At 42.3% G+C, this 23,355-nt stretch overlaps 1 protein-coding gene across 7 annotated transcripts in view; it reads left to right on the forward strand.

Moving 5' to 3' along the window:
- The window catches only part of LOC120541205 (protein Hook homolog 2-like), a 154,203-nt gene that overhangs the window by 100,101 nt on the left and 30,747 nt on the right, over nt 1–23,355 (forward strand). For all 7 annotated transcript variants that reach the window (XM_039772627.1, XM_039772628.1, XM_039772629.1 and 4 more), the window contains 7 exons: nt 571–653; nt 1,310–1,382; nt 9,302–9,352; nt 11,258–11,390; nt 13,664–13,731; nt 16,818–16,880; nt 17,469–17,549. In XM_039772627.1, the coding sequence (XP_039628561.1) occupies nt 571–653; nt 1,310–1,382; nt 9,302–9,352; nt 11,258–11,390; nt 13,664–13,731; nt 16,818–16,880; nt 17,469–17,549 (552 nt within the window). The remainder of the gene's footprint in view (nt 1–570; nt 654–1,309; nt 1,383–9,301; nt 9,353–11,257; nt 11,391–13,663; nt 13,732–16,817; nt 16,881–17,468; nt 17,550–23,355) is intronic.

Consider the following 23,355-nt stretch of genomic DNA (forward strand, 5'->3'; position numbering starts at 1 on the left):
AAGAGTTAGAAGTTTTACAGATCTTGTTGTCAACGTTGTAGATGGTCCTGAACAAGAGTGTTTACAAAAAATGTTGTCTATAATGAAATTTTATTGAAAAATGTCCTGAGGTAAAAAAAAAATAAAAACATTTTGTTATAAAGTTTTACACTAAGGCAATATTAATTATACTTACTGTATTGTCATACGTTTCTGTTTTATTTTTAATATTATTTTACTTTAGGCTTCTTGCAAAAATATTTTTAACAAAAAAATTAAGACAACAAACAGAATGAGGTCAAGGTCCCTTGCCATTTAATATAGACTGTTCCTAATAATGTTTATGCAATACTGTTCTAGCGCCCGTTATTGTAACGGGCTTAATGTCTAGTATTATAATATTTCTAGATCAGTCTATGGAGGTGGCGCCCCCTATAGGTTTGGTTCTTGCACTTTTTTGTGATACCTTTGGGATAGGCAATCCCATAATGCACTATTCAGGTTTAGTATTGTTGATGCAGTGTTAACGTCTGGTGATTACAACAAATAAGCAGTGTGGCTTCAATGACCCTTCTCTTATTTTTGTGGCAGCTGAAGACGTTCCAGGTGCCCTCATGTACCTCTAAAGAAGACCTCACTAATGGCGTCGCCATCGCCCATGTGCTGCACAGAATGTAAGTTTTCTTATTTTATTTACCCTTCAGTTCTTTTAGGTGTTACGAGGCCACGTCTGGCTTGGTATGGGACGTCCATTGACACTTGGCACACACACTGTGCTGTGATCCTCTGACTTCACCTCGCCCTGTTTGACACTTTGTTTTCCATACTGTGCCCTCCATAATGTTGATAGAAAAAGTGTTGTCAGTTCCACATAAGTGAAAGTCTGTAATGTGCACTTTAATCACAAATAAATTGTTTGATTTATAATTTTAAACTGAGGAGCAGGGGGGTAAATCAAAGAAACAATGTGCCTTTGTCTCAAACACTACGGCAGGAAGTGTAGAATATGTTTGAATTGTCAACCTCCATTATTGATGTCCGCAGTGTAAAGTATTTCATGGAGATAATAATAGATTTTGGCTTAACAACAAGTTTTAGAACCCAGCAGGTCTCTTCTTGCTCCAAAGCACTTTATTGTGGTTAGTGTGTAAACCTAACCTAATTATTGGCTGCGTGAAATATGGTCTTGTTAAAATAATGAGGCTTTCATGAAGCTCATGCCCCAGAGGATTTTGAATTGACAAGAACAATAGAGGGCGCTGTCTCGCTTTTATCTGCTGTGAATCGTTGAGCGTCCTCTTGACATTATTCTTTAATTGTAATTAAACAGAGATCCCTCCTGGTTCAATGAGGCATGGCTGGGCCGCATTAAAGAAGAGCGGGGTCAGAACTGGAGGTTGAAGGTAACGACATTGATTTTCTGTATATACTTGTTTTCTGTATTTTTGTCTGGGGTCTCTGTGATTTCTGGGGCAGAGTGGTGGCTCTGAGGCTAGGGATCTGTGCCAGCAATCGGAAGGGTTGCCTGTTCAAATTCTGTAAAAGTGACTCTTCCCCGGTGGGCCCTTGAGCAAGCCCCCTTTAACCTGTGTCATAGACTCGTACACGAGTCATAACAAGGCTCTGTATGTTGTTTTCCTGGCTGCTAAATTGCAAAAACAAATGATAGCACTGATGTCCACAAACAGAACTGAGGGAACAGGGGAAAGGTGGAGGCTTAAAAGGTCAGGATAGGAAGTGACGTCAGAGGGGCCGGGATCGGAAGGGTCTTCAACCATAGGCTCGAGCCCTAGACATGACATCAAGGGGGCCAGAACCAGAAAGGTCTTTATCTATAGGTTCAGACCCGGAAGTGACGTCAACGGGGCCAAGTAGAATTTCACGTGAATGGTCTGCAGGAAAGAGAGAAAAAGAATCGGTGCACTCTGCCCCATCCCGGTCAGATTGAGAATTGTCCTTATTCAAGCCCTTTAGCTGTCTCCCACGCGCACGTGTGCGACACCTGCAATTGCTTCGTCCTGGGCATGACGTTAGTCTGCATTCAGTCCTGCATGTAGGCCCTCCAGCTTACATTGGCACTCCAGCCACCGTTTAAACACCTCACATTGGTCCAGTGTGGTACTGAGGTGTCCCCCATTGCACGGCTGCACTCGGGTCCCAATCTGGGTGGCTCGTCATGTGCTGGGTACGGCGATGCCCATGGTCCCAACCTCTCTCTGTCTGTGACATGGCACTGTAAGTCACAAGACTGCAAGATTTCTGACCCCACCGTGGAGGCTCGAGCCACTTTCCCCATTATATGGTTAGCCCCTCACTTCAAAGGGATTTGGCGGGTTTCACTTGTTCACGCCTCTAAGGACGTCTCGCTGATTACACGTGACACGGTGGTTGACCATGAGAGCTGCCTAACGTTTTTCAAGAGTACGGATGCTCGGCACATTAAGAGTTTCACAGTCTGAGCCTTTGACGTGTCGTTCAGCACCTTTTTGAAGTTTCTCTTATACCACCTATTTTTTTTTTTTTTTTACTGTTGTCAGAAGTGGCATAATAATGCGCGTCCCCCCACCAAACCGAGTCAATTAAATGAACAGGGGTCCTTTCAGTCGCTTCAGTTTCCAGACATTTTTCAAATAGCTAGCGGCACAAAACAAACCAACTTGTTTGAACTCCCAGGCTTGTTTGTGCAACGTCTCAAGCTAATGACAGACTTGTTTATAGTACAGGAAAAAAGTTTTTACTCCAGTCTGGCTTCTCAAAATCATTACATATTTATCATGGTGGGTTTGTCCTGATTTCCCCCCCTTTAATTGTTTTTCTATATGATAGAGAGTCTAATTAGAAGAAATCAAAGATTTGGTTGTTTTTTCTAATTTATTTTGCTGTGGAGAGTCATAATGTACCTTAGCTGTCTTGAAAGGTCAGTCAGTTATGATTGTCCAACCCGCTATCCTAACACAGGGTCACGGGGCGGTCTGCTGGAGCCAATCCCAACCAGCACAGGGCACAAGGCAGGGACAAATCCCGGGCAGGGCGCCAGCCCACCGCAGGACACACACCGGGGACAATTTAGGATCGCCAATGCCCCTAACCTGCATGTCTTTGGACTGTGGGAGGAAACCCACACAGACACGGGGAGAACATGCAAACTCCACACATGGAGTTACCCGGGAAGCGAACTCAGATCGCCCGTCTTGAAAGGTCCAAACGTTCTTATCAAAAGTTGAGTTTGGCAGGTGGTGGGCCACTTTGTCAGAGTAGAAGATCCAGACAGAATTTTGTCGTATCGAATTTCCCCAGTGCTGCCAATGCAGAGTGTGGCCTTGTTACACGACATTGCCAGATGACTGGAATGAAAAGCCCTTCCTTAAAGAGCATGGGATTTAAACAAATCTGATTGAAAACCTAAAACTAAGGTGCAACTCGCCAAAATGGCCGCAGCTTGGCAGAGATGTTGTTTGTCGTTTTTGCGTTGATGTGAGGTGAAGTTATCGACTCGCAAGATTGACGTTACTGTACGTGAAAGTGGGCTGATTCTGCAGGTTGAGTGTTTTGTGCTCTCACACACACACACACACACACACACACACACACACACACACTCACAAACGAGTGAAGCAAATGCCAACATCGTTTTATAAATGCACTGCTCCATTCATATGCTTTGTTTTCAGGTTGAACTCTGTGGGGACTGCGAAAGCACAAACTCCTCATTGTGCCGGAGAAGTTCTCACGGTGTATTCTAGGGCAGCTGGGAGAATCGAGTCTTTGTTACACCCGTCACTGATAACTGATTCATGAATCAGGGGCCGGTTAGCAATCCTCCAGCGCACGGGTATCAAACTCCAGTCCTGGAGGGCCGCAGGGGCTGCAGGTTTTCATTCTAACCATCTTCTTCATCAGTGACCAGTTTTTGCTGCTAATTCACTTCTTTTGCCTTCGTTTTAATTAACTTGACTCAGACCCCTTAGTTGTCTCTTTTTCTTTAATTAGCAGCCAAACAATAAGGAGACACAAAACAAGCAGCCACATGACCAGCTCACCTGTGACCATCACACAATATCCGAAAATAAAGGTGATGGTCTCAGTAAGGTTGATCTCTCAGGTCACCAAAACATCTCAACGGTGTTCTTAAGAAAAAAATAGAAAAATCAGCAGTTTTGGAAATGTCTGCTATGGTAGAATGAGAGCAGCAACAAGCCATGGAATTAAATAACTGGTTTAATTAACAGCAAGAATTGGCTTCTCATTAAGAGATTGGTTGGAGTTTGAAATCCCAGTTTAGCTGCTCACCTGTCGGCTCGTTTCACGTCTCCTTTCAGTTTGGCTGCCATTTAACAAAGAAAGGAATAAATACAGAGGACTTGAATCCTTAAAAACAGGGCTAGTGAAATGAAGGGAAAAGGAGTGAATTAGTAGTGAAAACTGGGCACTGATTAGGAAAAAGGGTGAGAATTAAAACCTGCAGCCACTGCGGCCCTCCACGCCTGGAGTTCGACACCCCTGCTCTAGCGGAATGGAAAGAAAGTAATTAGCTCAATCCCCAAATGTTTTCTTTTCTGGTCAAATCACACATCTGTTCCCAGTGTGTCAAGTGCAGTGGATGTTGTTGGGTTTAGAGAGCTCTTCGCTTCCCGCAGAGTGTTGAAGTTCTCATTTTTTTGTTAAAGGGAAATACGCCATCCTAAGCTCTGCATAGATCCTGTCAGAAGCCACAGCTAACGTGTCAGTAAGACATTCAGGCAGGAAGGCTGGAATCTTAAGCAATGAATGAGCGAGACAGGCAGGCCTTCAGTTCCATAAGCACAGCCCCTTAGGAAGAGGCTTCCTGTCTGTGGACTATTTTCATTTTGTGGATTTTTTTAATCTATATTATATATGATATGATATATATATATATATATATATATCTCTTCTGGTTCGTCCTGCTTCCTCCTACATTAAGTAACATCGCCCTCTACTGGAGAGTCCCTGCAGTTTCACAGATTAAGTTCATTTTCAAATCAGCACCCTTACACAGCAGTGCTCTCTAATGGCCTTTTACGGTTACTGCAGTGGTTGAACTATTAACCAGTTTCTGCTGGCTTTATTACAAATCCTATCTCTTATGTATATTTCTCTTCTGGTTTGTCCTGATTCCTCTTCAAAACCGGTACCCCCCACACGCAGCCCACATAGCATTTCTCGATTCCTATTCCTCCTTCGGACTACCGCGTTCCCCGCTCCTCTCATGACCCCATTGGTGTCACGTCACCGCCCTATATCTAGCCTGACCGCGTGACTTTTCACTTCGGCCATGTGTGCACCTGGGAGTCTTTTTTCCTTAGCCTGCTACAGGAAGGTACTCTATCAACCATTGGCATTGGTTTCGCTCCTTGCTATTTTCGTTATACTGCGACGGTTGTTTCCTAAGCCTTTGTTATATAATGAACGACAGTATATTCTCTGTCGTCTGTTTTTTGTACAACGTCATCTCTATTCCGGGATCTGGCAACTGCCGGTTCCTATCAGTGGGTTATTTCTTGACACAAATCGTCTCCAGCAAAACGCCTATTCACAACTGCGTCTTTCAAGAAGTATTCTTTCTTCTTGATTGCTGAATTCCTTTCTCACTGTTTTACGTTCCTATTCTTACACCGCTGTTACTACGGCGGGCATCGACTAGTTCAACTATATCTTAGCAAGACATGTTTGCATTTTGCAGGTTGTGAGCGCAAGACTGGATGACTTGAGTGGATTATATGACATTTCTCTCACAGCCATTTTTGATATTGTTTGCTGTTTTTCAGTGTTGGTCGCCATTGTCTCCCAGTCTATCAGAAACTTTCTTAGGTCCGTCCTCCATTAGAACATCAGACTAAAATTTTTTCTTTGCTATCACTGCATACTACATGGGGGTATATAACAAAAAATAATTTTCATGTGCAGTATTACTTAAACTCGGAAGAACAAAATGTAAATTTGGATGGTTCTGAACTGCTGTAATGTTGTCTTATCAAGTTATAGGATCATTATTGATTGTCCTGTGTGTAGAGTACATGTTCATCAACATGCAACGTGTCTACATAATTGCAATTTATTTTATGTTAATAGAGGGGTGTGAAAAACTATTTACTCCCTTCCTGATTTCTTATTCTTTTGCATGTTTGTCACACAAAATGTTTCTGATCATCAAACACATTTAACCATTAGTCAAATATAACACAAGTAAACACAAAATGCAGTTTTTAAATGATGGTTTTTATTATTTAGGGAGAAAAAAAATCCAAACCTACATGGCCCTGTGTGAAAAAGTAATTGCCCCCTTGTTCAAAAATCACCTGACTGTGGTGTATCACACCTGAGTTCAATTTCCGTAGCCACCCCCAGGCCTGATTACTGCCACACCTTTTCAATCAAGAAATCACTTCAATAGGAGCTGCCTGACACAGAGAAGTAGACCAAAAGCACCTCAAAAGCTAGACATCATGCCAAGATCCAAAGAAATTCAGGAACAAATGAGAACAGAAGTAATTGAGATCTATCAGTCTGGTAAAGGTTATAAAGCCATTTCTAAAGCTTTGGGACTCCAGCAAACCACAGTGAGAGCCATTATCCACAAATGGCAAAAACATGGAACAGTGGTGAACCTTCCCAGGAGTGGCCGGCCGACCAAAATTACCCCAAGAGCACAGAGACGACTCATCCGAGAGGTCACAAAGACCCCAGGACAACGTCTAAAGAACTGCAGGCCTCACTTGCCTCAATTAAGGTCAGTGTTCACGACTCCACCATAAGAAAGAGACTGGGCAAAAACGGCCCGCATGGCAGATTTCCAAGACGCAAACCACTGTTAAGCAAAAAGAACATTAGGGCTCGTCTCAATTTTGCTAAGAAACATCTCAATGATTTCCAAGACTTTTGGGAAAGTACCTTTTGGACTGATGAGACAAAAGTTGAACTTTTTGGAAGGCAAATGTCCCGTTACATCTGGCGTAAAAGGAACACAGCATTTCAGAAAAAGAACATCATACCAACAGTAAAATATGGTGGTGGTAGTGTGATGGTCTGGGGTTGTTTTGCTGCTTCAGGACCTGGAAGGCTTGCTGTGATAGATGGAACCATGAATTCTACTGTCTACCAAAAAATCCTGAAGGAGAATGTCCGCCATCTGTTCGTCAACTCAAGCTGAAGCGATCTTGGGTGCTGCAACAGGACAATGACCCAAAACACACCAGCAAATCCACCTCTGAATGGCTGAAGAAAAACAAAATGAAGACTGGAGTGGCCTAGTCAAAGTCCTGACCTGAATCCAATTGAGATGCTATGGCATGACCTTAAAAAGGCGGTTCATGCTAGAAAACCCTCAAATAAAGCTGAATTACAACAATTCTGCAAAGATGAGTGGGCCAAAATTCCTCCAGAGTGCTGAAAAAGACTCATTGCAAGTTACCACAAACGCTTGATTGCAGTTATTGCTGCTAAGGGTGGCCCAACCAGTTATTAGGTTCAGGGGGCAATTACTTTTTCACACAGGGCCATGTAGGTTTGGATTTTTTTTTCTCCCTAAATAATAAAAAACATCATTTAAAAACTGCATTTTGTGTTTACTTGTGTTATATTTGACTAATGGTTAAATGTGTTTGATGATCAGAAACATTTTGTGTGACAAACATGCAAAAGAATAAGAAATCAGGAAGGGGGCAAATAGTTTTTCACACCACTGTATTTAGGATTATTTTAAAAAAAAAAAAAATAAACCTTACAATAACTTTAAAATTTTAGTATTTGATTTTATTTTGCTGTGTTGTTATTTATATATAGTAATAAGGAACACTAAAAGTACAGTACATTTCTTTTTGGACTGCAAGGGGGTTCTGCTGTCTGCTCGCTTCGCTCGCCAACCCCCAGGCGGGCACTACGTTTTAGCCACTTTGTGGATCTGCCTCTCGCATATGGGGAAGCGGATGTACAATTTAAACAGATTGTCATTTTCACGGGAATTGTTACATATGCATTTTACATTATAGCGAGTAATTAACCATATTAAAAAACAGTAAAATGTAATAAATACATTGAAAGAAAATTGTTTCATGTTGCGTTAAAAGTATTCATCTCGTTATAAGTTTTTGTTCTGTTTGGCTTTGAAATTAACACACAAATACTTTTTAAGCTGTAAAACCTTCAGTAAAAACAATTTTTAAAATTTTCATCAATATCGCATTGAATTTTGATTTTGTGTTTGGACTTTCATCGTGACAACACAACGTCTAACTGCCTGTGAGTGAATATCGTTTTTTTTTTTTTTTCTCTCTAATAAGTAAAGCGACTTTTTCGAATGTTTGTCCCTGTGATTTAATTGTCATAGCAAACGCTATTGTAACGGGGAAGTGTAAATGTTCTAATACGAATGGCATATCGAGATCTCCTTTGGTGTCTCATGCTTTTCCCTGAAGATGTACTACATTATCTTTCTTGTCGACTTGTCATTGGCCATGTAATCGATTGACAATTTTCGTGTTAATTCGTTTGACTTCATCGTTTCTCGCTGCTAGGATTGCCCATGTACTCATTTCTTTTGTTGATAACCCTTCGGGATGAAATTCATCAGTAAGATTTCGACACGATACGTCTTTTTTAATTGGGAACTTAAAGTGAGGAAAACATTAAAATGTATAAGAGCTGAGAGCGCAGAGACTGAGTCTGACAAAAGCATTCACACCAATGAGAGGTGAGAGGACTGGGCGTGGCTGAAAGGAGGGCGGGACTTGGAAAAAAGTCTCTTGGCAAAAAGTCTCGTCTCGAGATTTTCTTTTATAATAGACAGATGTAACATTTTGGGAATATTATATCATGACGCCTGAATTCTCAGTTTTATTATGGGCTTAATGTATTGTCTCGGCCTTTGTCAGTTATCCCATTTATTTTACCACAAGCTTTTAGTGTTTGAAATTAAAATCTGGTAACATTTGCTTTAAAGACTTGGACTTCATAGAAGTCTTTGGCCATTTAGGTAATCCAAAGTCAGGCAGTCTGTGGGCACACGTGTAACAGAGCAGTGTGCGTGCGTCTTTGGCCACCGTGGATCTAAAGGAAAGAGAGAGCAGACACACAAAGTTTGAAAAAGTGCTGAGGCAGGGTGGGCTTCTTACCTTCTGAAGACGTTCCCAGTGCTGCTAGATAGGCTGTGGTCCCCCCAAGACTCTGATTTTTTTTTTTTTGGACAGTTATGCCCCTTGAGTGTGTGGAAAGGGCTGAGCAAATCACTTCACCTGGCTAAACTCTACTTGTGCTGTGCAAATTTCATCAAAGCGTCAACTGAATACCAACTGTGTATTTTAAACAGGTGAGCAACCTGAAGAAAATTTTACAGAGCATGCTGGAATATTATCACGAGGTAAGTGCCTTGAGAATATCCTTTGTTTTATAAGAAATGGACAGGGCCATTCATTCCCTCTGTTTAGTTATTAGCCCATATCCAGCAAATCCCATAAAGCAGTTTCTTAACACATTTTTTAAGTTGTTCCATTTCAGTATTTGGCCCCCAGTTTACCCACAACCCTTTGTGTGCAGAACTACTTCTCAAGTTTCCAGTTTGAATGCAATTTCTACTACAAAGTAAAACATGTATTTGCCCCATGCAACGAGTTCATTGGACTTTTTATTTATATCTTTTCTATCCTTATCAATAAAACTGTTAAGAAAAATTTTCAAAAAGACATAAACGTGAGGTGTGGTCGAGCAATACTTGGTGAGCTTTTTTGTCTTGATGGCCCAGGTTATGGTATGATCACCTCTTTCCTGTGTCTGTCATCTTATCGGTACGTTTCGTGATATGATTGTGTTTTGGAGTGGTATGGTGGTGTTGTGGTTCAAACTGCTGCCTCGTGGATTCAGATCCGCCAGCCAGTTGTCTGTGTGGAGTTTCCTCGTCCTTAACGTGTTCCACCTTTCAGATTTGATTCATTGGAGATGAAGAATTGGCCATACAGGCAGTGCCACAGTCTTTATATTTTGAACAAAGGAAAATAAATCAATAAAACAATATGACAACGTGTAGAACTGCACTCTTGCTCTTTAAGTCCTTTTAAATGTAATTTAGGTGGGCCTGAAGACCCGAGGGGACAGAAGTGAGTCCTAACTTTCATGCCCATTTTCAGGTTTACATACAGCGGTGTTTTTTGGCCAGAGTGACTGGTGGTGTTTCAATGATGAAGGTATTTGAACCAGATGGTTACTTCATTCCTCTCCTAGGACTGGGACCTGGGCATGGTGGCATTTCAGGGTTTGGTGGCCTTGTGGGTAAGTTTGTTGTCTGTGGGCTTTGTTTCTGACTGGTTAACCCATGGCAAACTGGTCTAAGGTGTGGGGACAGATAAAGAGCAATCCATTAAAGATCCTTATGATAGTCTTTGATAACTCGGAGTGTTGCTCAGGGATGCTGGGACCCACTCCTGGTGCCAGGCCTGAGAGTGTAATTCACTGGCAGTGAGCACCTTGTGCCCACGTAGCCCCGTCAGGTGCAGTTTGTAAAAGTCGCATGGAGTCTCCTCACCTGTTGCAGGATGAAGGATGCTGGTCAGGTGCAAGGCAAGGGAAGCTGTCAGGTTGAAGAACCGTGCGCCATGTTAGGTCTTTAGATTAAACTAAGAGGCACCTGCAGGCCAATAGATGTCCAACTTAGTGAGGCCATTAATGACCGCTGCCATTCTCCTTGATGACTCCAAGTGAGTGGACGTCAATAGCTGTGACGCTGTCTAATTTTGTTGTCATCCACTAATCTGGCACTACCTGCAGTGAGTCTAGGAGGGGAGTGCTGTAAGGTGGCCTTCCTGTCCAGTCTGACACCAAGGTATTTGTAAGTCTGCCTCACTTCCTCCTCCTTCCTCATCATATTTCCAGATTTCGGGGATACACCACTTCGTCTTCATCTTAGTAATGTTCAGTTTTGTGGGGTTCTGCCTGCCTGGATTCATACTCTTCCTCCTCCTTGTCACTCCACTGTGAATGCAGCAACCTCTCATACAATTTCTAGGCTCACTTTCTCAAATCCAGACGTTTGGTGGGGTCTGCATTCTGCCACACTCGCCCCCCTCCAATTCATGATAAATATTCAGTCGTTTTATTTATTCATGTAATAATTGTCTTTAAGGACTATTCATAATACTTCACAGATCATTTGAAAGTTGGGCTCACACTGTTAGTACCATCAGGCTCACATCAGCAAGTGGCCATTTTTTTATAGAATTTGGGAACCTTTATCTGTCTGCACAACACAATCAAAACCTTCTCTGCTCTCCAGGTTCTCCTTCAGCAGATCTCAGACAATCATCTCCCTGATGTTAACCGCATAGGAGAGCTCAACGATGTGACTGAGCTGGGGAAGCTGGTACAGCTGGTCTTGGGCTGTGCTGTAAGTTGTGAAAAGAAGCATGGTAAGCAGCCTCTTGGCTTGATTGAGCGTTTTTCTTTTGTTTTTTTGTTTTTTTTGTAATTATAGGCCAATAAAAGCTGATCTACACTGCCGAGGTTTAAACGCTGATCTTTGCTTATAGGAGACCCTTCTCAGAAGTGTTTAAAACATGCACACCAAGTGACAGTCCACTTATTCCCACACGGTCAAATAGTTTTATACCATAGCTGAAGAAAATCAGTTTATCTTACTGGATAGGCTCTGGCCCCAGCAACGTTAATCTGGTTTGACGACACAAAAGGGACATTGTGTTCTTAACGCTGACATTAGAATTTTTTCTTGAGGTTCTGCTCCTCCCTCCCTGTCTTTTAAAATGTGGAAATGACAAGCTGTGACACTGATCTGGACTTCTAAGCCCTGAAGAGAGGGTTTCGACTTCTCAGATCACAATATGCAGGCTTTTGAGGCAGCGCGGCCCCCTTCTTAAGACTTAAAGGGGCCTGAGGTGTCCTCGAAAGCTTGCATATTGTGATCAGTTCAGTTAGCCAATGAAAGGTGTCATTTTGCTTGACTTCTCATTGCATCCATAATGGCTGACTCGGAACAACACCTTACTACTGACTCCTCAGATGAAGAATAAATAGACAGTAAAGGTTTATGGAAACTGTGCTCTTTTTGATTGTCATAATTCCAGCAGAGTAAGTACAGTCAGGCATTTTTCAAAGAAAGGTGATTTAAGCAATTTTGAGCGTGGCATGGTTGTTGGTGCCAGACAGGCCGGTCTGAGTATTTCACAATCTGCTCAGTTACTGGGATTTTCACGCACAACCATTTCTAGGGTTTACAAAGACTGGTGTGAAAAGGGAAAAACATCCAGTATGCGGCAGTACTGTGGGCGAAAATGCCTTGTTGATGCTAGAGGTCAGAGGAGAATGAATGGGCCGACTGATTCAAGCTGATAGAAGAGCAACTTTGACTGAAATAAACACTCGTTACAACCGAGGTATGCAGCAAAGTATTTGTGAAGCCACAACATGCACAACCTTGAGGCGGATGGGCTACAACAGCAGAAGACCCCACCTGGTACCACTCATCTCCACTACAAATAGGAAAAAGAGGCTACAATTTGCACGAGCTCACCAAAATTGGACAGTTGAAGACTGGAAAAATGTTGCCTGGTCTGATGAGTCTCGATTTCTGTTGAGACATTCAAATGGTAGAGTCAGAATTTGGCGAAAACAGAATGAGAACATGGATCCATCATGCCTATGCCTATCCATCATTACCACTGTGCAGGCTGCTGGTGGTGGTGTAATGGTGTGGGGGATATTTTCTTGGCACACTTTAGACCCCTTAGTGCCAATTGGGCATCGTTTAAATGCCACGGGCTACCTGAGCTTTGTTTCTAACCATGTCCATCCCTTCTTGACCACCATGTACCCATCCTCTGATGGCTACTTCCAGCAGGATAATGCACCATGTCACAAAGCTCGAATCATTTCAAATTGGTTTCCTGAACATGACAATGAGTTCACTGTACTAAAATGGCCCCCACAGTCACCAGATCTCAACCCAATAGAGCATCTTTGGGATGTGGTGGAACGGGAGCTTCGTGCCCTGGATGTGCATCCCACAAATCTCCATCAACTGCAAGATGCTATCCTATCAATATGGGCCAACATTTCTAAAGAATGCTTTCAGCACCTTGTTGAATCAACGCCACGTAGAATTAAGGCAGTTCTGAAGGCGAAAGGGGGTCAAACACCGTATTAGTATGGTGGTCCTAATAATCCTTTAGGTGAGTGTATGTGCCAGTTGTGAGACCTGGCAGCATTAAGCATTCGCATGAACATCTACACACTCTCAAAAGAAGCCACTGAAGAAGAATTTCCAGTCAATCTAAGAAACGCACGGTTTTGGGAGGTAGGAGAAAAACATTAGAACTCTCAAAAGGAAACGCCACACAGATGTGACCGAAACTTGTGAGCACAACTAGGGGAAAAACTGGGCATGTGATCTGAGCACAGAACGCTGGAGTTCCAGAGACGAGCGCTGCTGCTGTTACACAAAATAAACGGAAAATTAATAAATGAGTGGTCCTCCGTCGAGGTAGTCTTGTGAACAACGTATTTGTGAGGCCGTAAGATGCTTTGAACAGGTTGACTTTGGGATTAATGATCCTTTTAGGTTTATTTGCACATTTAACGCTGTCTGGTTAATGAAAGCATTGAAAAGGTTGAATAATAAACTTGATAATACATCGTAGTTACTTTTTTTGTTTAATGTTTTTTGCAGAACACATTGAGCAAATCATGACTTTAGAGGAGTCTGTGCAGCATGTTGTAATGACCGCCATCCAGGAGGTAAGAGCCATTTTATGCGTCTTTGTTATCTGATTCAAAGCATTTTGCAGACTGATAGAATATATTAGCGTGAACATAGAAAAACTTGGCGGCGATTAGCACTGGCACCTCAAGGGTCCCGAGTCTTAGGTGGGAGTCCCACATTTCGTGGTCTTTGTGGAGTCCTCATTCTCCTGCAATTAACAATTCCGAATGGGCGCCATTAGATAGAGCTAGATAGATACTTTATTAATCTCATGGGGAAATTCATAACTCGCATTACAGGTCTGAGGAAACGCTAAGCAAGTCTTTATCTACACCGAAACGATTGTTCCTAAATCTAAAGGTATGGGAGTGAGCTGTCTCCTCATTGTTTTGATCTTGTCATCTGCAAATTTAATGATGGATTCTGAGCCGTGTTTGGCTACAATAGTTAGGGTTGAAGGAGTCAAGCTCACTGAGGGTCATCATGGAGGAAGTGAAGCTGCCAGTCTGCCAGCCTTTGCAACTCCCACGTTTAACTCCCACGTCCAGGGGCTTGATGGTCAGTTTTAATGAGAATAAGCTGACTGGATGCTGTGCTATAACCGGTAGAGTTCTTGTTATCCATGTTGGGGAAGGAAGGTAAGAAGCGCAAAGGGGACTTGGCGTCATCTGTGGACTAGCTGTGATGACGTGCAAAGTGGAGGTGGCCCAGATGATCTGAAGCGTTCTGTTTAATGTGTCGCAGCAGGAGGAACCGGATTAGGCAAATATGTGAATGTCGTTTGGAAATGTAACATTTTTCCATAAGTGAGTACTTAACATTTGTGCAGAATGTGCTGAAGACAATGGAGACAAAGGAAAAAATCTTCAGCCTAAACAAATTTTAGCTTCACACTGCTTGGAGAAAGTAAAATCCATGAAGGCCTTATCTAGATAGACAGACAGACGGATACTTTATTAATCCCAATTGGAAATTCCCATACTCCAGCAGCAGTATACTGATAAAAACAATATTAAATTAAAGAGTGATAAAAGAAAGTGGTAGGAGTGATCAGTGAATCTGAATAATCTAAAGCCAGAAACTGTTAATGTAGTATCAGGACCTGAGCCATCTGGAATTGTCTGGTGTGCTTCCTTCAGTTTTTTTTACTTTCTCGTATATGAAGTGTAGGGACAATATTGGAATCGTCCAAAGATTCGATGTGGAGGTTTTGATGAATCTCAACGTTTTTAGACCTCCCCGAGTCCGAAAATACCATTTTCAGAATTATGTTAGTCAATGTGTGCGCGTGTGTGTAAACACGATAACCTGAATACACCAGTATGAGGTACAAGACGTAGATTTCTATCAACTTTTGGCCTATTTCCGCCAACCGGAAGTGGTACTTGAAACGTTTCCCCAAAAATTATTTAATGTGATCATTTCATATCATATTGCGATAAAACACCATATTCTAAGCTTTCTTTTTTGTCGCTTTGCAATTTTTTGAAAACGACCGGTTTTCGAGATAATTGCAATTGAAGTTTAAATGGTAGCACATACATATTTGAGAACGTTTTTGCTTTATATAAACAAAATTGTGTATTACGTCACGCACATCACTAAAAAGTCTCTTGAAATGTTTGCCCCTCATCTGCTTACTGAAAGTGGTGATTTACCTGAATTGTTTGGCAAAATAAAATTACCGTGGAATATTTTTTTATTTATTCAGCTGCAGAGTCTGATTTATTCATCTTCATTTTTATGATAATTGTTCAATATATTAATTTGATTTGTTGTTGATGGTTTTTGAATGTACATAATATAAAAATATAATCCTTGTCTTGCGTTTTACTCCTCAAATATCCATCTCCATATCTGAGTATGCGAGAAAGTCGAGGGGAGACCACTCTTTATCTGTTTATTTATTTATTGGTAATAAACCCAGTTTTGTAAAGATTAGTGGTATCACTTGACCAAATGTACAGTAAATGTGATTCTGTCGGACAACGTGGCCAAAAGTGAGAATGAAAAAGCAACAAGTTGACAGCAGCCTGCAGAACAACACGTCAAATAATACACACCAGCAGTCGGTACTTTTATGTGTTTCAACTGAGCTCTTGATCCAAAGTGACCTACAAGTGTAAGGTAAAGTGCAACTGTGTCTGTCTGTCTGCCTGTGTGTGTGTAGTCCATGCAGAGCTCATGACATGGCTAGGGTCACACAGTGAAGCAGACGCAGTAACTCAAGTGGAAGCCTTGTGCTTTAAATCAACTCCAGGGCCTTAGCTGCTATACATTACTGTTGTAGTTCAGAGGAATGAATGGATAGCACCAAAATGATTAATCTGCTTAAAATTACAGTTCTTACATTAAACATAAGATTGTCATGAGGCTCAGGATCAGAGTATGCGGCTGTCTTGTGTAGTTATGGAAGGTTTTTTTCATGCTTTGGTTTATTTGCCTTTAAACATTTGGCAAAACAAACTACAAGGGTTTAGAAATTGCTTATAATGTTAACTATGCCTCCGGCGTCCTGGTTTGTGTTGCGGTCATTACAGGTAGACTTAGATTTATTTATTTTTTTGTTCTTTGTTTTGCCTTTTAAAATTTCTTTTATTAGGAATTTGTTATTTTTCGCATATCCCTTGTTGTTGGCGCACAGGGCCAGCTATTGTACACCACCCCTGGAGCAATGTAGGTTAAGGGACGGGTCTAGCAGATTAGAATCCGTATTGGCAGTAAAGGGGATTCGAACGGGCAACCTTCTGGATACCAGTGCAGATCCTTGGCCTCCGAGCCGGAGTTGGTGTTTAAAATTACAGTAGTCTGTTCTGCTGCATGTCATCGGGCAAATAGTTTTTGTTTTGCTGAACAGTAACACTGTCATGTTTTTTTCTGGTGTTGTAAAGTTTTAAAATGTGTCAGAATGAAAATTAACCAAAGGTGAAGGTTTAAGTCATCTGAATTTACAGCGTGGCATTGCTGTCTGTTCAATCTCCTCCCGTAAATATGCATTATTTTTCCCCCCCAAGAAATGCTGAATCCTAATTGCCAAAATCGAACTGGAAAAATTCACTGAATGTCTGCAGGCTGCACAGAAAAAGTTTTTCTCATCTTATTTTATGTTTGTTTCATGCAGCTGCTCACAAAAGACACCGTGGACTCCGCCAGTCCAGAGACTTATGGAGACTTTGACTATCAGGTAACTGAGTCTGTACTACTTTAACCTGCCTGTGTCTCAGATTAGCACGAATATATCGCACCTGCAAGCAAACCATGATACTTAGCGTGATGAGAGAACTCATTAAATCAACCAGAATGTTCAAGCAAATTCTAGAAAAAAAAAAACAGATCTAAATCTGTTAATCCGGGGCACCTCTATGCTGCAGGGAAGTCCCCATCTATCATCTTTGGGAAGGCATTGTCTTAAATGTTGTTGCCTTCCCCCATCATTCCATCCTCGGAGCGTCCCAACCGGGTTGAACTGCTGGCCATCCCTTACCGTGGCTTTTTTGGGGCAGGCCCGTCCTTGTTCTTAATTGCTTTCCTTCACATCCACTTTCTCTGTACACAGAGACTAATGAGAGCAATTTGTAGGCCTCTTTATATTTGTTAGAAAAATCCAGACAGACTGAGCAAGTTTGTGTTGACTGGAGAAGTAAAGGCGTGATTTGAGTTGAGAACGTCAATGCCCTTTACGCAGCTGAAAATGTGTCTTTTTTGGCTTTCGATCCTTGTTATGGTGCATAACGTAACAGCTGGACATCTTTATTTTTTATTTTATTTTCAGTCCCGGAAATACTATTTTTTAAGTGAAGAAATAGAAGAAAAAGATGATCTATCCCAGCGGTGTCAGGAGCTCGAGCAGCAGGTAAGTTGGCCCTGATTGGTATTTGTTTGCATGCTGTTTGCTTGTGCCCTGAGTCAACACTTGCAGACATTTGGATTTTTAGCTGTGCTGGTTGAGGGTTTGATTTTTCATGAGCAAATTTATTAGAACCACTTACTGTTGGCTCACTGATTGTAAGTGGTATGGTATTAAGACTTTGTTTCAGTTGGCACTTAACCCTTTAAGGTGGGTGTAGTTGGCGTGGGCCTGTACTACAGGTTATTGATGTTAAGGGGCCATTCTGACCAAGCTGTCTTCATGGGGCACACTTTTGGTGTTGGCTACTGACTCATTTCTTGATTGTATTCAGCACCATCTGCTTTACCGAGCAAAAGGCAAGTCTGTATTTATGGAAATAATAATCCGATTATGTGGTTTGCTGAAGTGTGAAACTAAAATAAGTGTGCTTTAAATGTCCATGGCCTTTGTCACCAGGCCATGTAACGGGAACCTCGCTCACATATTGGCATAGCTGGGAGAGGTAAAGGTGTCAGTCTTTAAATAGTTATAAGTTGGCAGAAAGCCTTTAAATCATGAGATGAGCAAGACGAGGATTACACAAAACCACCACAGATGGTACATTCACTCTTTAAATGGCTGTATATGAGCAACTCGCACCCAAGGAAAGAGACCGAGAGGACAATCATGAAAACGTTTGTGGATGGGAATGAAAAGCCTGCATTATAACAAAGGCCCATTGTGGGGTGTAGTGCTGACGATGATCATAGAGCAAGGGTGGGCCAAGTCGGTCCTGGAGGGCCGCAGTGGCTACAGGTTTTTGTTCCAACTCAGTTTCAATTATCGCTGATGAAGCAGTTATTGCTCAATTGACATTTTTCTGCACTTGTTAAGGTTTCTCAACCTTAATCACTTATTTCAGTCTTAAACAGCTACAGTCCCTGTTTTAATGGCTCCTTATTAGCAATAAGATGTAAAGACAAAGCATCCCGCAGTTCTCCATCTAACTTGTTTCTGTTTACATCTGTGTGTGCTCAATTAATAAAACACTTAATAGAAAGATGTGACAGACTGAAAATGATCTGTTCTAGGCTTCAAATCATTTGGATGATTTCCTTGGAAAGAGAAATTCTATACGAGCCTAACATTGCGGACTAACAAGCCGTATAAGTAATTAAGGTCTGAGATTAACAAGGATTGGTTTCAAATTAAGCAGTTGGGTTGAACAAAAACCTGCGGCCCTCCAGGAACGACACTGCCTGCCCCTGTGATAGAGGAACAAAACAAACAAATGTATATAAAAATATTCAAACACTGGGAAAGCATGCATGGGGCCCCTAAATTGAAGTTGAAAAGGCATCAAGTGTCTGCCTTTTTGCGCCCGTGTTAACCTGGCACAGGTATGCCAAGGGTTTAGTTCTTTTGCTTTAGAAATGAAACGGGCAAAACAATACAGAGGTCACCTTGCACTACTGGATTTCTTCTACAGTGTAGGAACGTACATCTGACTTCAACTTTTAAATAGTGTTCGGCCCAATTAAATTAACGAGTATTGCTTTATATGTAGTTGTGTATATAATTGGTGTAAAAATTTTGTCAGATCAATATGTGGACAACAATGCCAGTGGCACTGACCAAAAAACAGGAGACAGAGCTAGTGGTGGCAGAGTTTAAGATGCCAAGGTTTGCATTGGGTGTGACGAGGATGGACAGGATTAGAAATGAGGACATTAAGAGGGTCCGCTCAGGGTGGACATTTGGGAGACAAAGCCAGAGAGGCGAGATGGCGTTGGTTTAGAGAGATACTGGGTATATTGGGAGAAGGGTTCTAAGGATAGAGCTGCCAGGTAAGAGGAACAGAGGAAGGCCCAAGAACAGGTTTATGGATGTGGTGAGAGAGGACATGCAGGTGATGGGGGTAACAGAGCAAGATGATGAGGACAGGAAGAGATGGAACAAGATGATCCGCTGTGGCGACCCCTAACGGGAGAAGCCGAAAGAAGAAGGAAAGGCTTTGTATGCAGTTGTGCCCTTCAGGTCACCTGATACTGTCGGGAAAGGCACTGACTCTTTGAGTGGAGACCCATCATACAAAACTCCTGGTTCTGAACACACAGGTCCCTGTGGCTCTGAAATATAACAGATTGGTTAGAAATTGACAAATGAACAGTGAAGAGCTAATAGTAGATGTACACTTGAAAATCCAGCTAGGTGGGCTGCAGAACAAAGTGCACAAGCTCTGCTGTGTGTGTGTGTGTGTGTGTGTGTCTTAAAACAGTGTGCGAGTGAAGTCAGGTGTGTGCTGGAATTTTTAAAGATGATTTTTAGGGTTGCCCACATGCAGAAAGCTGGCCAGTTTGTTGTCCTCGAGTGCCACTGGGCATTGAAGTGTTATTCCCTGCCTCTGGTTGTGTGTAAAGCGGTCTGTTTGTTCTATAAATGTACAGTTTGAAAAGCTTCAGTTGTACGACTTGACCGTACCTCAGGGGTGATTCAGGTAAGTTTGCTCTCCTCTGACAAGCTAACACTCCAGCATGCCCGTTGCCTTGCTGTAACTCGCTCCGTGTCTCGACAGGATGCTGCTTCGCTCTCACCCGTGCGTTGCCGTCATTGTCCCGTTGCCTACGAGCCCCCCATGTATTTTGTGCTCTGCGTGCTTCCCCTTCAGCTCACCTCTAACTCCTTCTACGTTTCATTAGGCTGAGCAGCACATGATGTTGATTGTCATTAACTAGCCTGACGAGGACGTCATTAAACTTTTTTCCTTTTCAATGTGATGTGTCCAGCACGTGACTTTTAGGAGGACAGTAATGCAAAAAAAAAAAAAAACACTCCATCTGTGGAATTGTGGAATATACAGTGGGTATAGAAAAGAATCCCCATTGTTTTTGCTTTACAGCCTTAAATGAACACACAAACCAATATTTCTTCTCAGATTTACTTACTCAATGCCACCTCTAACATCCAAGTGAAAGACCTCACAGCTACAGTTCAGAAAAATGATGAAAAAATCAAAAACAAGACCTACTGAGATTAATAAAGGATCAGCCCCCCCAATGTCAATGTCATTTTGTTGAACCACCTTTTACTTTAATGATAGCCTTGAGTCTCTTGGGATTCTTCTCTATCAGCTATGCACATCTAGATATCGGATTAACTGTTCAAGTTCGGTCACATTGGCTGGTGAGCGTTGGTGGTCTTCTATCTTCAGATCTTTCCACAGATTTAGGTCTGGGCTCTGACTGGCCACACCAGGATATTCACTGTTTTCTCCTTCAGCCACTGTGTGCTCAATTTTGCTTTGTGCTTCGGGTCGTTGTCATGTTGAAAGGTGAACATTCTGCCCATCTTCATGTTTCTGGCAGAGGGTAGCAGGTTTACCTCAAGAATTTGATGGTATTCTGCCCCATCCAATTTTCCTTCTACCCTAACGAGACCCCCACAACAGGATGCTGCCCCCTCCATGCTTTACTGTAGGTATGGTGTGTTGTGGATGGTGAGCTGCATTGGTGTATCGTTTGGTGTTGAGGCCAAATAGTTGGATTTTGGTCTCATCTGACCAGAAGACCTTTTTCCAACTTGGCATTAGAATCTCCAAGGTGCACTCTGGCAAAGCTCAAACGAGCCTTCATGTGGCTTTTCTTGAGAAGGGCAACCCTCCTGAACAAGCCACCATTGTGGAGCACTTGTGAAATTGTTGTCACATGCACACCATTAATGACCACTCTTTGCCATCAAATCCTGTAAGTCCTTCAAAGTGGCCAGTGGCCTCTCTTACCAGTTTCTTCCTTGCTCTTCCATCCAGTTTGGAGGATCCTAGGAGTACCAAACACTTCTTTATGATGGACCTTACTGAGCTCCTTGGGATTGATAAAGCCTTTGAGATTTTTTGGACTCCATCTCCTGCCTGATGTCCGTCCACAACTCTATCCTGAGATCTTCTGAAAGTGGCCGGCCACCCACAGTCAGTTGTTTGCTGTCAGTTGCACTACCAAGGCAAGGGAATGAATGGACCAGGAACAACTTCACTAATCGCACTCCTTACAATTGATCACAGGTGGAAGTTAGCCAGTAACCACAATGGAAATGGGGGGCACTGACACCTGATTAACTTTGGGGTAGTGATCCTTTATTAATCTAAGGATTTCTTGTTCTTCTGAACTGTAGCTGTGATGTCTTTCACTTGGATGTTAGAGGTGGCACTGAGTAAGTAAACCTGGAAAAAATTGGTTTGTGTTTTCATTTAAGGCTGTAAAGCAAAAAAAAAAGGGAATATTTCAAAAGGGGGGGGGAGGGGATTCTTTTCTGTACCCACTGTACATAATAAGTATTTGAATTTATGTACTGTAGAGCAGGGGTCCCCAACTCTGGTCCTGGAGGTCCCCAGTGGCTACAGGTTTTCATTCTACCCCTTTTCTTAATTAGTGACCTGTTTTTGCTGTTAATTAACGTCTTTTGAATGAATTTTAATTCATTCTCACTACATCCATAAAGCAAAAAAAAAAAAATGGGAATATGTCGATGGGGGGATTCTTTTCTATACCCACTGCAAGCTACTGCAGCCAATCTGCTCAATCTCAAAGTTTCTGTCATTTTACAGTGCTAGTAACTGTGCCAAGCAGGGGGTTACCACAAACACATTTGCATCTTGGCACACAGACATCACTGTGAAATCGGTCAAACGTTGGCCTTTTCCTCAAAGCGTGTCACACGTGTGTGTGTGTATATAAGCTTTGAGACATTTGTGGGGAAAGTGAACAGCAGAGGTGCAAGTACGACAAGTTATCCACTGGAGCGCCTGGTGGCTTGACGTCTTGTTAGCCTTCATAAACTCACTTAGTCGTGTTGAGTGTTGCAGGTTTCCAAAGCCTGTCCAGGCAGCATTGGGCAGAGGGGCTGGAGACAAACCCTAGGTGGGACCTGATCTAATGTAATGGACCACTGGTGCACTCGCACTCGCATGGGATTGATTTTTAGAATCGACATGTATCTTCCTACGCAGACCCAGAGAGGCGATGACAAGGACCAGACGTGGGATTCCACTGCCCCACCGAGTGTCGCCCTTGATGTTATGAGATCAGCACACACATGTTTTGCGAGGAAAGCTTTCTTGTCCACATTTTGACCTAGAGGATAACCTCTCCTGTGCTCGTGTTCATAGAGTCTCAAATTGTATTTTGTTTTGTTCATTTTTAATAATGTTTTCCATCTGAGCCGTGCGCTGGCTGCTTCCTGTCGAGCAGTTCTGTGTGACCGTAGCATGAGCATCCTGTAACACGGCCTGCTAAAGCTGCAAGGTCTTCACTTTAATAAAGTGGCACACTAATCTTGATGTGCATGGCACAGCATGCCGTTTTTGTCCATTTACTAACCAGGTAATAAAACCACAATTTCTTTTCAGGTGGCACCAGTTGGTTGACGCTAGTGGTAGAAGCTCAGTTATTTGACATCTGAAAAGGAGCCAGAGGGGTACTTCTTAAAGCATCTGGATTTATTTATCATTATTATTTTTATTTTTTACATATTCAGTACCCCACCACATCAGGTGTCTCCTGCCCACCAAGAATTATTTGTCACTCTTTGCAGAAATACATCTTATTGTGACAGGCCAATGGAGGGAAACCTTTTTTGTAGTTCCGAGCAGAGAATTCTGTGTGGATACTTCATCCAGGTCCTCGGTCAATTGAAGTTATTAGATCCATCAGAATCCATTCGATTAAGTAGAACAGCACCTGCCACCCCCTGGAGGAGACTAAAGGCCAATTTGCAGTGATCCCCCCGCCTATCATGGAAGTTACGCTCCAGACCCATCCGCAATATAGAAAGACAA

The sequence above is a fragment of the Polypterus senegalus genome, chromosome 12 (genome assembly GCF_016835505.1).
Source record: "Polypterus senegalus isolate Bchr_013 chromosome 12, ASM1683550v1, whole genome shotgun sequence".
In the NCBI taxonomy this organism is placed as follows: Eukaryota; Metazoa; Chordata; class Cladistia; order Polypteriformes; family Polypteridae; genus Polypterus; species Polypterus senegalus.